General features: G+C 51.0%; 5 protein-coding genes across 5 annotated transcripts; 3 read left to right on the top strand and 2 right to left on the bottom strand.

The window, feature by feature from the left end:
* Positions 1-314: 314 nt before the first annotated feature.
* Positions 315-1,166, bottom strand: LTR84_006495 (uncharacterized protein; the record flags this gene model as incomplete). Its single annotated transcript, XM_064850056.1, has 2 exons — positions 315-1,094; positions 1,161-1,166. 2 exons carry the CDS (start codon positions 1,164-1,166, stop codon positions 315-317), a joined length of 786 nt encoding a protein of 261 aa, XP_064703357.1.
* Positions 1,167-2,834: 1,668 nt separating this feature from the next.
* Positions 2,835-4,556, top strand: LTR84_006496 (uncharacterized protein; the record flags this gene model as incomplete). The annotated part of the gene is made up of 2 exons (XM_064850057.1): positions 2,835-3,046; positions 3,197-4,556. The coding sequence occupies 2 exons, from the start codon at positions 2,835-2,837 to the stop codon at positions 4,554-4,556; spliced, it is 1,572 nt and encodes a 523-aa protein (XP_064703358.1).
* A 1,047-nt stretch (positions 4,557-5,603) lies between these two features.
* On the top strand, positions 5,604-7,010 carry LTR84_006497 (uncharacterized protein; the record flags this gene model as incomplete). Its single annotated transcript, XM_064850058.1, has 1 exon — positions 5,604-7,010. One exon carries the CDS (start codon positions 5,604-5,606, stop codon positions 7,008-7,010), a length of 1,407 nt encoding a protein of 468 aa, XP_064703359.1.
* A 525-nt stretch (positions 7,011-7,535) lies between these two features.
* LTR84_006498 (uncharacterized protein) lies at positions 7,536-9,279 on the bottom strand (the record flags this gene model as incomplete). Its single annotated transcript, XM_064850059.1, has 2 exons — positions 7,536-8,974; positions 9,054-9,279. The coding sequence occupies 2 exons, from the start codon at positions 9,277-9,279 to the stop codon at positions 7,536-7,538; spliced, it is 1,665 nt and encodes a 554-aa protein (XP_064703360.1).
* Positions 9,280-10,709: 1,430 nt separating this feature from the next.
* LTR84_006499 (uncharacterized protein) lies at positions 10,710-11,715 on the top strand (the record flags this gene model as incomplete). The annotated part of the gene is made up of 3 exons (XM_064850060.1): positions 10,710-10,755; positions 10,840-11,337; positions 11,432-11,715. 3 exons carry the CDS (start codon positions 10,710-10,712, stop codon positions 11,713-11,715), a joined length of 828 nt encoding a protein of 275 aa, XP_064703361.1.
* Positions 11,716-12,282: the final 567 nt, after the last annotated feature.

Here is a 12,282-nt window from a genome sequence, read left to right on the forward strand (position 1 = left end):
GATAGTCTGACTTAGGATCAGGGTTTTGTAGAGCCACACACAAGTCGATGACTTTGATATCCGACCCTGAATTCCGCATTAGAGCGAAGCAGTGCCTTCCAAATGGGTGACGATTTGGATCATGAGAGTCCATCAGCGGCACACCTTCGGGACTAGAGAGGAAGAAGGGGTTATTGCAAGGCTCCGCGCTCGAGGCCCCTGTCCCAAAGAGCGTGCATGGATAGATGTAGCCCCAATTGTTCACGTTGAAGATCTCTATGTCGAATATCTGCCACTCTCAGTCAGCATTGACCCTTCTACGCCGTCTGCAATTTTCAAGGTGGGGAACTCGTCCACGAGAAGAAGGGCACACGTACGTCGGTCTCGTTTCCGTTTGACTCCGCTGTTTGCTTCTTGCCAAAGGACTTGAAAGCTGCGTACATTAGTGCTGCAAGATCGTCGCAATTGCAATGCTGGCTTTGCTTCAGCAGCATCCGCCCAAGCTCGAATCGGTTCTCGTTCAATACCCAATTACCCTTTAGGAATGAGGATGCCCCACTCCTCATATCATACTCAAAATCCTGGCCGCCACCGTGCCAGAAGCGAAACATGACGTCCGTAACCACTTTTTGCCTTACTTGGGCAAAACTATGAGCTGCCACTTCGAAGTAGCGGGGAATTGTCCGCCAGATGAGTTCGCGAACGTGAACATCTTGACCAACATACTCCTCCAGAGGCAGGGCAGTAGAGCCTAGAAAAATGTACATTTCAATGCTCCCGGAATTAGTTTCGTCTAATTTTCGTCTCTCACGATCGTAAATTGCCCAGTTGTCAATTGCTGCTCGGAAAGGACAATCGACTTGGCAACTGGCATAGAAGGGGCCAAGCTGTAGGACATGGTCTCCCCCTAAAACTGTGAATGTGTCGCTCTCGAACCGAAACCCACCATCGGAATCCCATGCGGCAACAAAATATTCCCCAGCTCTATCAACGGAAAATGTGACATCCACTTTTATCGGAATAGTGTTGCGCGTGCTGTGATTCCCTGTAAGCTTGAGAGCCACTATCTTGTCCTGATCGCAGCATAGTCGATCCTCCTTCACACTGAATATTTGCTGGAGATTAGAGCCAGTAATGGTACAAAAGTTCTTGACCGAGTGGATTCGAGAACTGTTAAAGACTGCCATGCTTGAGGGAGATCGTTCCACCAACAAACTTCAACTAGATGTGGAATGGTAAGTTTGGATAGAAGCACATATGCCAACGTTGACTGCGAGGAAGTGAGCTTTGGCATTAGGCTGAAACATCTGGACAGAATTTGTCGCCGTGAAGAGGGGGCTCTTACCTCACCCTCTCAGAAATCAAATCAGTCGCTGCTGTAGTCGAATTTGTCAGGCTTGGAACCAAAGTTTCAGCCCAACCCAGCCCTTGTGGAAGAGTCTCAGCAAGGCAGGGCTCTGTTGTTTCTCCTCGACTAACTCAGACGACTCAGAAGTCCGTGGAGCGATTAAACAGATGCTAAATTCGGTAGCCAATGGGATCGAGTACGCTTCAGGCTCTAGATCTGAGAGGACAAAGTCTCAAGCTGGGTCAGAGGGCCTGGCCTCTTGGTAGCGGGCTGCATGAGATCGGGCTGAAATAGCTTAGAATGACGCTCTCAACGTCCGATTCCTCAGATGCCTGACACTCAGACCCGAGCCTCGCTGTAGTGGTGGTTCGCAATTCAACTCATCAAGTGTTGGCTTTATTACTAAAATCGGGCCATCAGAGGGTTGGTGCTTGTAGGAACCACAAACGAGTCCCAATCCTGGAGCAGCACGATCCTACAACAGCATTACTGAGGCCGTGGTGACACATCTTGTGAATATTTGCAAGCATTCCGAGAGCCTAACGCCTCTTTGCGACATGTCTCATCTCCAGGTATTTCGAGATGTAGTTACTACCTACCTAGGTAGGTATTTGAGTGACGCAAGTAAAGTACGTAGGTACCTATTTAAAGCGAACTGTTAGCGCCACGTGACGATGATTTATGGCCTAGTTAGACCAAACTCGCCAGTGTGTCCAGCTCGCTTTCTCACTTCGCTTGCCAGGCACCCACCAGTTGGGTGCCAGGCTTATCTCCGCTCAAGAAACGTCTCAGCGCAACTTCAAGGCTACCTTGACTGAGTTGATCCTCGCCCTGAGAACGTCTGGTAAGGCTGTCTTCATGTCCAGCAAGAAATTTGTCCTGGACACCGCCTTGGGCAGCGTATTGGGAGTTCCATCTGGCCGGACACCGTCGGTGGCGCGAGCAGCGAAGTTCGTTGCCTATGACGCACCCAAGTATTTCCTGTATGATGCCTTGTGGGGTGGGCTCGCCGAGGGATTAGGACTTAGAGAGCCGCGGCCTCTGCTTGCGCCCTGGGAAGAGCCTGAGCAGTCCAAGCCAGACGTACCGCCGGTACGGTTACGCACTTATGATGTTTCCGAGGTGCGCTGACTTGTTGACCAAGGACAATGAGAATAACGTCGCGAGAGACATAACCTATCAATATTCATCTCTACATGTGTCCGGAAACGAGAGAAGGTTGCGCATTCTTGAACTCCAGCCTGGAACACGGCAAGACGACATTTCTTGCACACTACACGAGTATCCTCTCTCTAACGTACCTCCGTACGAAGCCCTATCTTACTGCTGGGGCGACTCAAATGATGTAACTCCAATTGATATCGATGGCTTCAATCTCAACATCACCCGGAGTTTGCGGTCCGCGCTCTTCCACCTTCGCACACCGGGTGAGCCCAGGTTGATCTGGGCAGACGCCATATGCATTAATCAACAGGACTTAGTTGAGCGCGCTCAACAAGTCTCGATCATGGGTGACATCTACCGCTCCGCTGTCAGGACTGTGATTTGGCTTGGACCGCCAGACGACAGCACAGCGCGGGCATTTGCCACCTGTGCACGCCTGGCCAATTATGCTGGGACTGACAGCTTGGAGGGCGAGAACGTCGCCGCAGATGCTATGAAAGAGGAGTTCGACAGCAATGATACATCAGTTGAGGACCTTGTGGAGAAGCCTTGGTGGTAAGTGAGCAGGAGGGGCGAATGCTGGCTTCCCTGAGCTCGCGTACAAGACTCGAGCCCAGCCAAGACCTGCTATATCTTATCTCCTTTTCCCATTATCTGGTGGCTACGATATGTCTCATGACTTTTGACTGACGAGTGCTTTGACAGGTCGCGCTGTTGGGTTGTACAAGAAGTAATCCTCGCTCGAGATGTTACTATCGTCTGCGGATGGAATACAATGAGTTGGGATACCTTCACGACAGCGATTGACATAGGCTTCGCTAAAGGTGTGTGGGAGACGCACGTTCTAGGTTTGATCGAAAGCGGCCAGTTCGAAGAGCTCCAGTCGTTCATGACCATGAAGGAGGTCGACAAACTTGACTCCGTTGCGGACCGCTTTCTGGATCTCCTCTTTGAGCTGCGACAGCGCAGTGCCACGGATCATAGGGACAAGATATTTGCATGCCTGGGCTTGGTGAATGATACAAGTATCGACTTAGCTATCGTGCCAGACTATCAAAGTTCGACCGAGCACGTCTACATCAATGCGACCAAAGCAATCATGACATGTTCAGGAAATCTGGACCTTCTTGGTGTCTGCTCGGTTAATCAGCGGAACGAGAGCGTGTTGAAGGTACCATCTTGGGTGCCGGACTGGAGTACCCAAGGCAGCATTGCACTCCCGCTGGGGAAGGACGCCAAAGGCCAACGTAGAAAGTTCGCCGCAGCGAAGGACTCTCGCGCCTCACCACGGTTCACAGACTACAGCCAAACGATTATTTTGTCAGGCAATGTATTTGATGAGATCACTGAACTTGGCGATTCACTTCCAGACATGGCAGAACTAAACTGGGAGGTGTCCGACCTCGAAGAAGACGAACCTTGCGACAACACGACGGAGAAAGGCTGGTTTGCCGACCTTCGAGAAGCAGGAAAGGACTTTAGACACGCAGGGCAGATGATTTCAGATATATCTTCGAACTTCTTTGCCCTTGTTCCGTACCTTTCTACGTTCATCAACTGGGAGAAGCTTGGAGCGATTCAGGATCCGACGCCTGTTCGGACCGGAGTGTCACACGAAGAGGTATACTGGCGTACCCTCTGCACGGATCAGATGCCAGAAGGCTACACAGAGACTCAACGCCAATACCGCGAATGGTACGGATCGCTAGCCCCGATTCGGAGCTTGTTACGCTGGCGCGTGGGCTTAGCCCCGAGCATCTTCAAACCAGTCGGCCTTGCGGCGTATCTCCGATCAACCTGGCAGAAGTATCCCGATTTCGGTCACTTGATGAAACATTTGACGCATCGACGGCTTGGGCGTACCAAGGGAGGTTACCTATGCCTTGTACCAGCGTCAGCTCAAGTCGGGGATGAGATTGCCCTGTTTCGTGGTGGGCGTGTACCCCTGGTAATCCGCGATCAAGGTGGAGGATACCATACACTGGTTGGAGAAGCTTTCGTCTTGGAGATAATGTACGGTGATGGGTTTGAGGATTCTGCTTGCCGAGACATCAAGATCAGATAGAATGGAATGTGCCACCGAGAGAGGTTAATGGAGGCCTCAGCTATATTCTCCTCAAGATATCGCAGCAGGACTTCGAGTTCCGCCTAAGATAATGGGCATAGCGGCGGTTATGAAACTTCCTATTCTGTACGTGAGTCTCACTCCCGCCGTTGCTTTGTAGGCTCAGGCATGGACCTTCACGTGTGCATTCCTGAATGCCGAAGATAGACTGTTCGTAAACCTGATTCTGCAGTATGAGGGATGAGTGCGGAGAAAACCGCCTCGCCCCCAGACGATCATGTATCGCGATTCTCGACGCGTTGCACGTGTGTGTGGTAGGCACGGACCGTGATTGATCTCATCACACATGACAAACACCAACGATTTGAAGCCCACCCAGTCTTTTGAAACCGGGGGATCTACCGTACCATCACAACAATCATTTGGTTCCCTGCATGATCGTATACCAGCCACAACAACCCAAGGACCATAGAAGCCTTCAAAGGGTGAGGAAGGCATAGTTCTGGAAGGGTCCGGCGTTTGTCGCGTGCGCCACACGAGATTTGCGTCTAATGCACCTCGTGCGTCTCCAACCTCCTTCTCGTGCCTTAACTTCCACTTAACAACCTATGATCTTCTCTTCTCCCATTTTCGCGTGTTCATAACCGTGCCAAACTCGCGAGATAGCACGACAAAACATATGCAGCAGCGAGGGTTGACTGCCATTCCCCTTCGTTCGAAAATGACTCACTCTATATCTCTACGCTCTCCCACCATTAAGTATGTTTGTAATTTCCCCTCTTACTGCCTTGTATACCTCTTCCATCCAAGGCTTCCCTCCATATACACTTGTGACATATTTTCCATCTGCCTGGCTCCGACATGCCTGTACGAAGGTAGCCTCATTTTCATTCACTGTGTTCTTCACAAACTCTCCACTCTTGTTTCTTTTTTTGGAACGTGCCTCGGAAACATCTATCTCTTTGTGTACGACTATCGGGTTACTTCGCACCCATTTCCCACACTTTCAACTTTACATAATCACGCAAGCAATGCAGCAGTACCAACATGCCTTCAAATGCCTTCGCCAATCTTTGGCGCAACGATCGAGTTCGACAGTGCATCTTGAGCCAGGTTCAGCAGGTTGATCTTCGGTCAATGCGACTAGTCTGCAAAGAAGTCGCCAGGAACGTCGCTCCCATCCTTTTCAAATCTCTCTCTGTCCACTTCAGCACCAATACATTTACCCGTCGGGCGCGAATGTCGGCTCTCGATCGTATCGGCATTCATGTACGGACGGTGGTGTTCAATATGCCGCACCATGCCGACACTTTTCTTCCACCTCTTCTGTTTCCAGGCACTCTAGAGGAAGTCAAGTTTGTTTACGAGCCTCGTCTTAGCACGTCAAGACCTTCTTCCTCTTCCAGCTCGACCACTTCCTCATGCTACTCCAACTACTCATCGACTTCGTCTTCTAAATATGGAACATGGGAGATGAATGACTTGTTGGTCAAACATTATCCACCTCTGTTTCATGCCGCTACCGATGTCGAGTCCTTTCTCAGGGCTTTTATTGCAATGCCAAATCTTGAGCATTTTCATATCTCATGTCCAGACCAGCCATCCGGTCAGCGGTATAGGAGAGACATTGTAGACTATGCCTTGGTCTCACTAAGGTTGGCAATTGAGACGGCCAACCCAGTGCAGCTTGAATCTCTCACTCTTGCACCGATACATCCTGGAGCAATGCTCCATCTACGACCGCAGACGAGCATTGGCTCGTCACCTGCTTCTACACGTGTGTGGAGACGTATAAAAACTCTCCACATCGAAATGGAATCCTTTGAGTATGGTCGTGATCAACCTTCCGACCATCTCAAGATCCTTCATAGCTACCTGGGCTCGCTGCGGGCCCTGGAAAATCTCAAATTCCGGTGGAAAGGGGCCAAAGGCCCTTGTCCCCTTTCTCTTCACATCGAGCCGTGCACAGCTCGGCCAGTCGCCCTGGATTGTTTCAATGCCTGTCCAGACTCGAGCGCAAAGTCTGCGTTCCGCCCTCTCAAGTTTCGTCATCTGAAGACCATGCATCTCACCAATGCCAGTCTCGATGCGGACCAAGCGTCTGCTTTTATCATGTCCCACCGAAAAGTGTTGCATGAATTCGAGTTTGAGAAATGCGAGCTAAGATCCGGTACTTGGGACGATGCGCTACTGCCTTTGACCCACATGGCAAAGTCTAAAGCATGGAAGGGTCTAAAGCCCAAGCAAGAAGAGGTCATGGACGTCCCGATCATGCTGAGTCCAGTTGATGAGAAAACTGAGCTGATCGATTGCGTCAACGAACCAATGTGGGACGATGTATTTCGCAAAAGCCGACATTTGCAGGCCCTCCGGAAGGTCAGCTTGCGGACCAAGGACATGGTTCCCCAGCAAGTGAGGAAGCTCCTACGCTCGGCGAGAGTCGCATGGCATTGATGAAAAGTTCGGCGAAGCCATCGTCTTTTGACCTTGCGAGCAAGCTTTCATTTTGGTTGCGGGCTTCTATGAACATTTTGATCTTGCTACTATTCTTGGATCCTTTTACGTCCGTTGAAGACACAATCTTTAGAAAATAGCTTAACTTATAGCCTTCATTTGGCGGCCCGGCTCTGGCTACTGCTACCAGGTCGGTAAGGCCTACGAATTGCAATACAATTCACATTTTTACTACTTTGCACTCCTCAGAGGTAGTCAAACACCTTCTGTATAATCCTCTGAATTCCATCACAGTAGCCAAACTTGTCTCTTGGGTTCGCTGGGATGGATCGTGTAGAGCAAGGGTTGATATGTCTGTAGCTTTATAAGCAGCTCTTTGAATACCTTGATATCGGGACCAAAGGGAAAGGATGATCATCCAATGGCTGCTCATAACCGAATCTCGTTTTTTCTTCTACCCGTCCTCCGGTTTACGGGATAAAATGTCGAGCAACACATAACTTCAATCAAACTAGGTTCCCCGTCTCAGGACTCAATGGCAATCTCCTGTCGCTGCTTAGTGTTGTCATCAAACGGCTCTAGGCCCCCTTTCGCAGGGCCAATGAGCTGAATGCCCTCAGCGCTGAAGCGGCTTCCATGGATAGGGCAGTCCCAAGACTTCTCGTCGTTATTCCAACACACCACGCCCTTCAAATGCGGACACAGCGCACTCATCCGATGAACCTTCCCATTTTCATCCTTGTATACAGCCTGCGGCTTTCCACCGGTCGGGTTCAAGACCCCGCCCTGACCCTTGCCCAGATCCTCGACGTCTGTGATGTCTGACTGCAGGAAACGCTTATACTGCGCGTTGATTTGGACATCATGCTGAATGATGCTAGGCATTTTCTTCAGAAGCGTTGCTTTCCGCTTCGGATCGTAGAACCTCGCCCATGGGTTCTCGATCCCCTGGATCTCATCTGCGATCAAGCGGCCCGCGAGCACTCCGTGCGTCAGCCCGTTGCCAGAGTCACCCGTCACGATGTAGACCCTGTCGTTCCCGGAATTCTTGCCGATGAACGCCATCATATCCTTCGGCTCAAAGATCTGGCCCGACCATTTGTAGTCGACGCTACCGACCTGTGTGAAGCGCTCGCGCGCCCAGGTCTCGAGCTCCTGGTAGCGCTGGTCCCACTCCGCCTCCTGCCCGACTTTGTGATCGCATCCACCAACGACCATGTAGTCCGAGTCGGCGTCGCAGGCGGTGAAGCGTACGTATTTGTATGCTTCTGCAGAGTCGTAGATGAGGCAATCCTCATACGAGTTCTTGGGGATCCGGATCGCGATGCAGTACGTGCGGTAGTATTCCAACTCCGCCACCACACTCAGCTTCTGCAGCGGTATACACGTCGCTTGCACGGCGTGGCTACACGTGATGGTATGGCCGTTCATGGTCGACACCTTCACGTTCTTAGCACCCAGGTGCACGTCGACCACCGGGACCGTAACGCCGCTCTCAGAGCACGAAGTCACGCGCGTGTGAGTGTAGCACTGGAAGTTCGCCTGCTCTTTCAGCCACTTCAGCACGCCGAGTAGGTATTTCGTTGGGTGGAACGTCGCCTGTGTGTCGACCACATAGCCGTCGCGCTGGTCGGGCTTGCCGTCCCAGCCCTTGATGGTCAGGTTGTCGACCCACTTCGCATCGAGGCCTGCTCGTCTAGCTCCATCGGCCTCCTCTCGCATCTGGTTGATGTCATTGTCGTGCTCCTTGCTGCCCTTCGCATATTGAGATACGTCATATGCCTTGAGTTGCCGGTACTCGCAGTCGATGCCCAATTGCGACGCAATGTTGCCAACGTGCTTCAGTGCCCAGTCGTGCGATTCGGCGGCCGCTTTGGCGCCCTCATCGCCGAAGAGTTTTGCTATCTCGGGATATCCGTCGTCGAGATCGGACGATAGATGGCCTGAGGTACGGCCGGTTTCTCCTGTGAGAGGAGGGTTGATCAGTATTGGGTTTTCGTCGCGCTGTTTCGAGCTAGAAAGAGGAGGCGGCTGTTGACTTACCCGATAAGATGTCTCGAGCTTCCACCATCACCACGTTCAACCCCCTTCGTACAAGCTGCTCCGAAACCGAAATGCCCGCGATGCCGGACCCGATGACACAGACATCTGTTTCCAGATCTTTGTCCAGCGATGGAAATTGCGGTCTCTTGGAGTATGGCTCGGTGTGAATCCATACCGGGTCATTCTTTCCCGATGTTCTCATAAACTGCTGGGGATCGGTTGCCATGCTGATGGGTCGACAGCTGATGTTCGTGGCACCGTTTCTCGGTGTTCTGCGGATGTCAAATCTGTTTGATGCAGGAATCAGAAGACTTTGACGCAATGGACGAGATACAGCTGTTCTTGAGAACGAGCAGAATCGTGAGATTGAGCGTGGCAAGAGTATCTCTGTAGCAATGGTAAAACTCATGGCTCAGTCTGCCAGTGTAGCAGAGATATCTCTCGGCTCGATATCGAGGGCACAACTTGTGGAAATCATGCTGGATAAAGGTGTCAATCATTTCGCGGGGCCAATGCTGGATTCAACATTACGGATGAATCTTCCTAACCGCCATATGTAGGCGTAAGACGCGTTGTGGTGCTTCTGGGGAAGTGCAAGACTTGATGACAACATACTCCGGAAATCCTTTCCTGGCCATGTCAATGCACGTTGTTCATTTGATGGATTTAGGCACAACGTCACGAGGGGCAGGATCTGGCCGTACTTGTGCTCGGAACGAGGATTCAACCGCGTGTGAATGTCCTTCTATTAGCAATCATGAATCATGGTGCTCATTGCTGGCTTCCAACAGATAATATCACGGAGATACCTTGACGCAAGACGAGGACTTGGCCGTTAAGGATGAGGGTCTGCATTTCCCGACCTTGTTATTTAACGTGATCTTGGTACAAATCAAGATCGTTAGATGGGTTTCAAAGCCTACGGTGGTTGAACTCGAAGCTATTACCAGCAGATGGGTAAATGACCAAGAGAGAGAGATCGACTATCTAATTCAACCTCCGTTTCTCAATGCATGTCGGTGGTTACGGTCACCGACGTCCGACATCCGAAGATACGAATAGATTATTTTTTGTTGACGCGGCTGCCATTCCCTTCACACTCCTGATAAAATCTACACCTTCCATTACTACGTGAGTCTGCCACGGCTGCCTTTTCGTCAGGTGATTCCCTGTGCTGCGACAGTTTGCTGTTATCATGGCCGAGCCAAGTACCCTTAACGATGTGAAGACCAAGCCGACGAGTACAGTCGTACCTGGAAATCTAGGAGATGATCTTTCGTGGGACCACTTTTACGTCACCCAACATGGACTGGCAGTCGTTCGGAATTTGACCCCGGACCACTGTACCTCACATATAGTGTTTTGATGGACTTATGGCATCTGATTATGATCTGATACGGTATGACGATTTGTAGGACTGCACGGCATGCCCGTGGAAGTTTCCATCATGGCACGTAGCAGGCACAGTACGAGTAGCACGGCCTTCTGTATGGTGGGATGTCGTTCCGTCGTGATTGGATCTCGACGTGTTGGTGTTGTGCGCATGATATTGGGACATCTCCAAGGGCAGAAGTACCTGTGTCTGCAATCTATTCCTGGAATCTATTGAGCGACACAATCAACATTGCAGCTCCTCAGTGATTGAATTCATTCACGATGATACAAGGGACCGCCAGGATCGTGATTAGTGGCGCTGGTCAAGGTAGGTGTTAAAGACCACGAGAAAGTGTGTTCACGGCCCGAAATTTGGGCTGACTACCGTGATGCTGACAAAATGACTCCCCAGGGTTGGGCAGGGCGGTAGCACGACACTTCGCAGAGAAAGGACACAAGATATTTATCCTCGACATCAACGAGGACAACATCAGACACACTGCAGAAGTTCACTTGAAAGAACATTCCAAGAATGTCGGCTGGGCAGTGTGTAATCTGCGATCGGTGGACGAGATACGGCAAACGGTGCGCAAGGCTGCACAGTTTCTGGGCAATCGTATAGATTTTCTCATCAACAACGCCGGAATCTCTACCCCGTACTGGTCTGACGGAAAGACGATGGAGGACGAATCGACCCTAGATCAGTGGCAAGCATATGTTGAGACCAACCTGACGGGCACGTTTGTCATGTCCCAGGCCTGCATCCCATACATGAAGGTCGAAAGTCACGAGGATAAGCAGAAACTCCCTGGTTCTCAGGTTGGCACCGCTGGGCCGTGTATCATTCACGTTGGGAGCTTTCGTGCTCTGGTTTCCGATCCCAACCAGGAGGGCTATGCTAGCACCAAAGGCATGCATCTCAACCCCTTCTTACCTCTCTCAGCGGGAAAGCTGGGATTTCCCACACACTTTGGAGATATGCAAGTGCTAACAGTGACAAACAGCGGCGTTACTAGGCCTGACCCATAGCATGGCTGTGTCGATGAAGCAGTTCGGCATCCGTGTCAACCAGGTCTCTCCAGGCCGGATCAAAGTTACACACGAGAACGCAGAAGCGGACCAGAACGGTGCGGAGTGGGAAGCTGCGGATGACGACATCGACACACATTTAACGAATCGTGCTGGAATGCCCGAGGATATCACTGAGGCTTTGGAGTATCTACTGGGTGCTGGATTTGTCACCGGGCAGAATCTAGTCGTTGATGGGGGTGTTACGAAGAAGAAATGAGGAATGAGCTTGATTAGCTGTGACTCGTAAGACAGAGGGTAGATGGGTGTTGATGATTGATAGAATGTGATAATGGCCAAAACATGCTGCATAAATTTGTCAAGTTTATGTTTGACTTCAGTCAGACTTCGGCCTTTCTAGCTTGCGATTCTGCCTCCGCTGTAGCTTGTGTGAAAGTCAGATTCATGTCTACACCACCTGATAACCTTCGGATCGTTATGGATGTATCCATCTATGACCGCCCGTCTGATGATGAAGCTTCTACTAGGGCCAGCTGTTTCTTGACCCGACGGAGGGATCGCCATAGAAGCCCAGAGCTTCCAGTCTCTCACATTCACAAAGAGCTAGTGCTCTACAAGATTCCCGAGGTCCCGATTTCGCAGTGATGACGGGCCGCCTCTGTGCACAGGATGCATGTGTCCCGTCTATTCTGGTTGATTCTGAGCCACCTTGGTGTATGTTGTGCTTCTGAACTTGTCGAACTTGTCCCTCCGCCAATACCGATCTGACGGTGGGTCGTTAAGTGCTGCCAGGGCTCAGGCTCGAGAGGTATTATAGTTGTGTGTC

This window comes from Exophiala bonariae, assembly GCF_035927105.1.
Source record: "Exophiala bonariae strain CCFEE 5792 chromosome Unknown scaffold_24, whole genome shotgun sequence".
Classification (NCBI taxonomy): domain Eukaryota; kingdom Fungi; phylum Ascomycota; class Eurotiomycetes; order Chaetothyriales; family Herpotrichiellaceae; genus Exophiala; species Exophiala bonariae.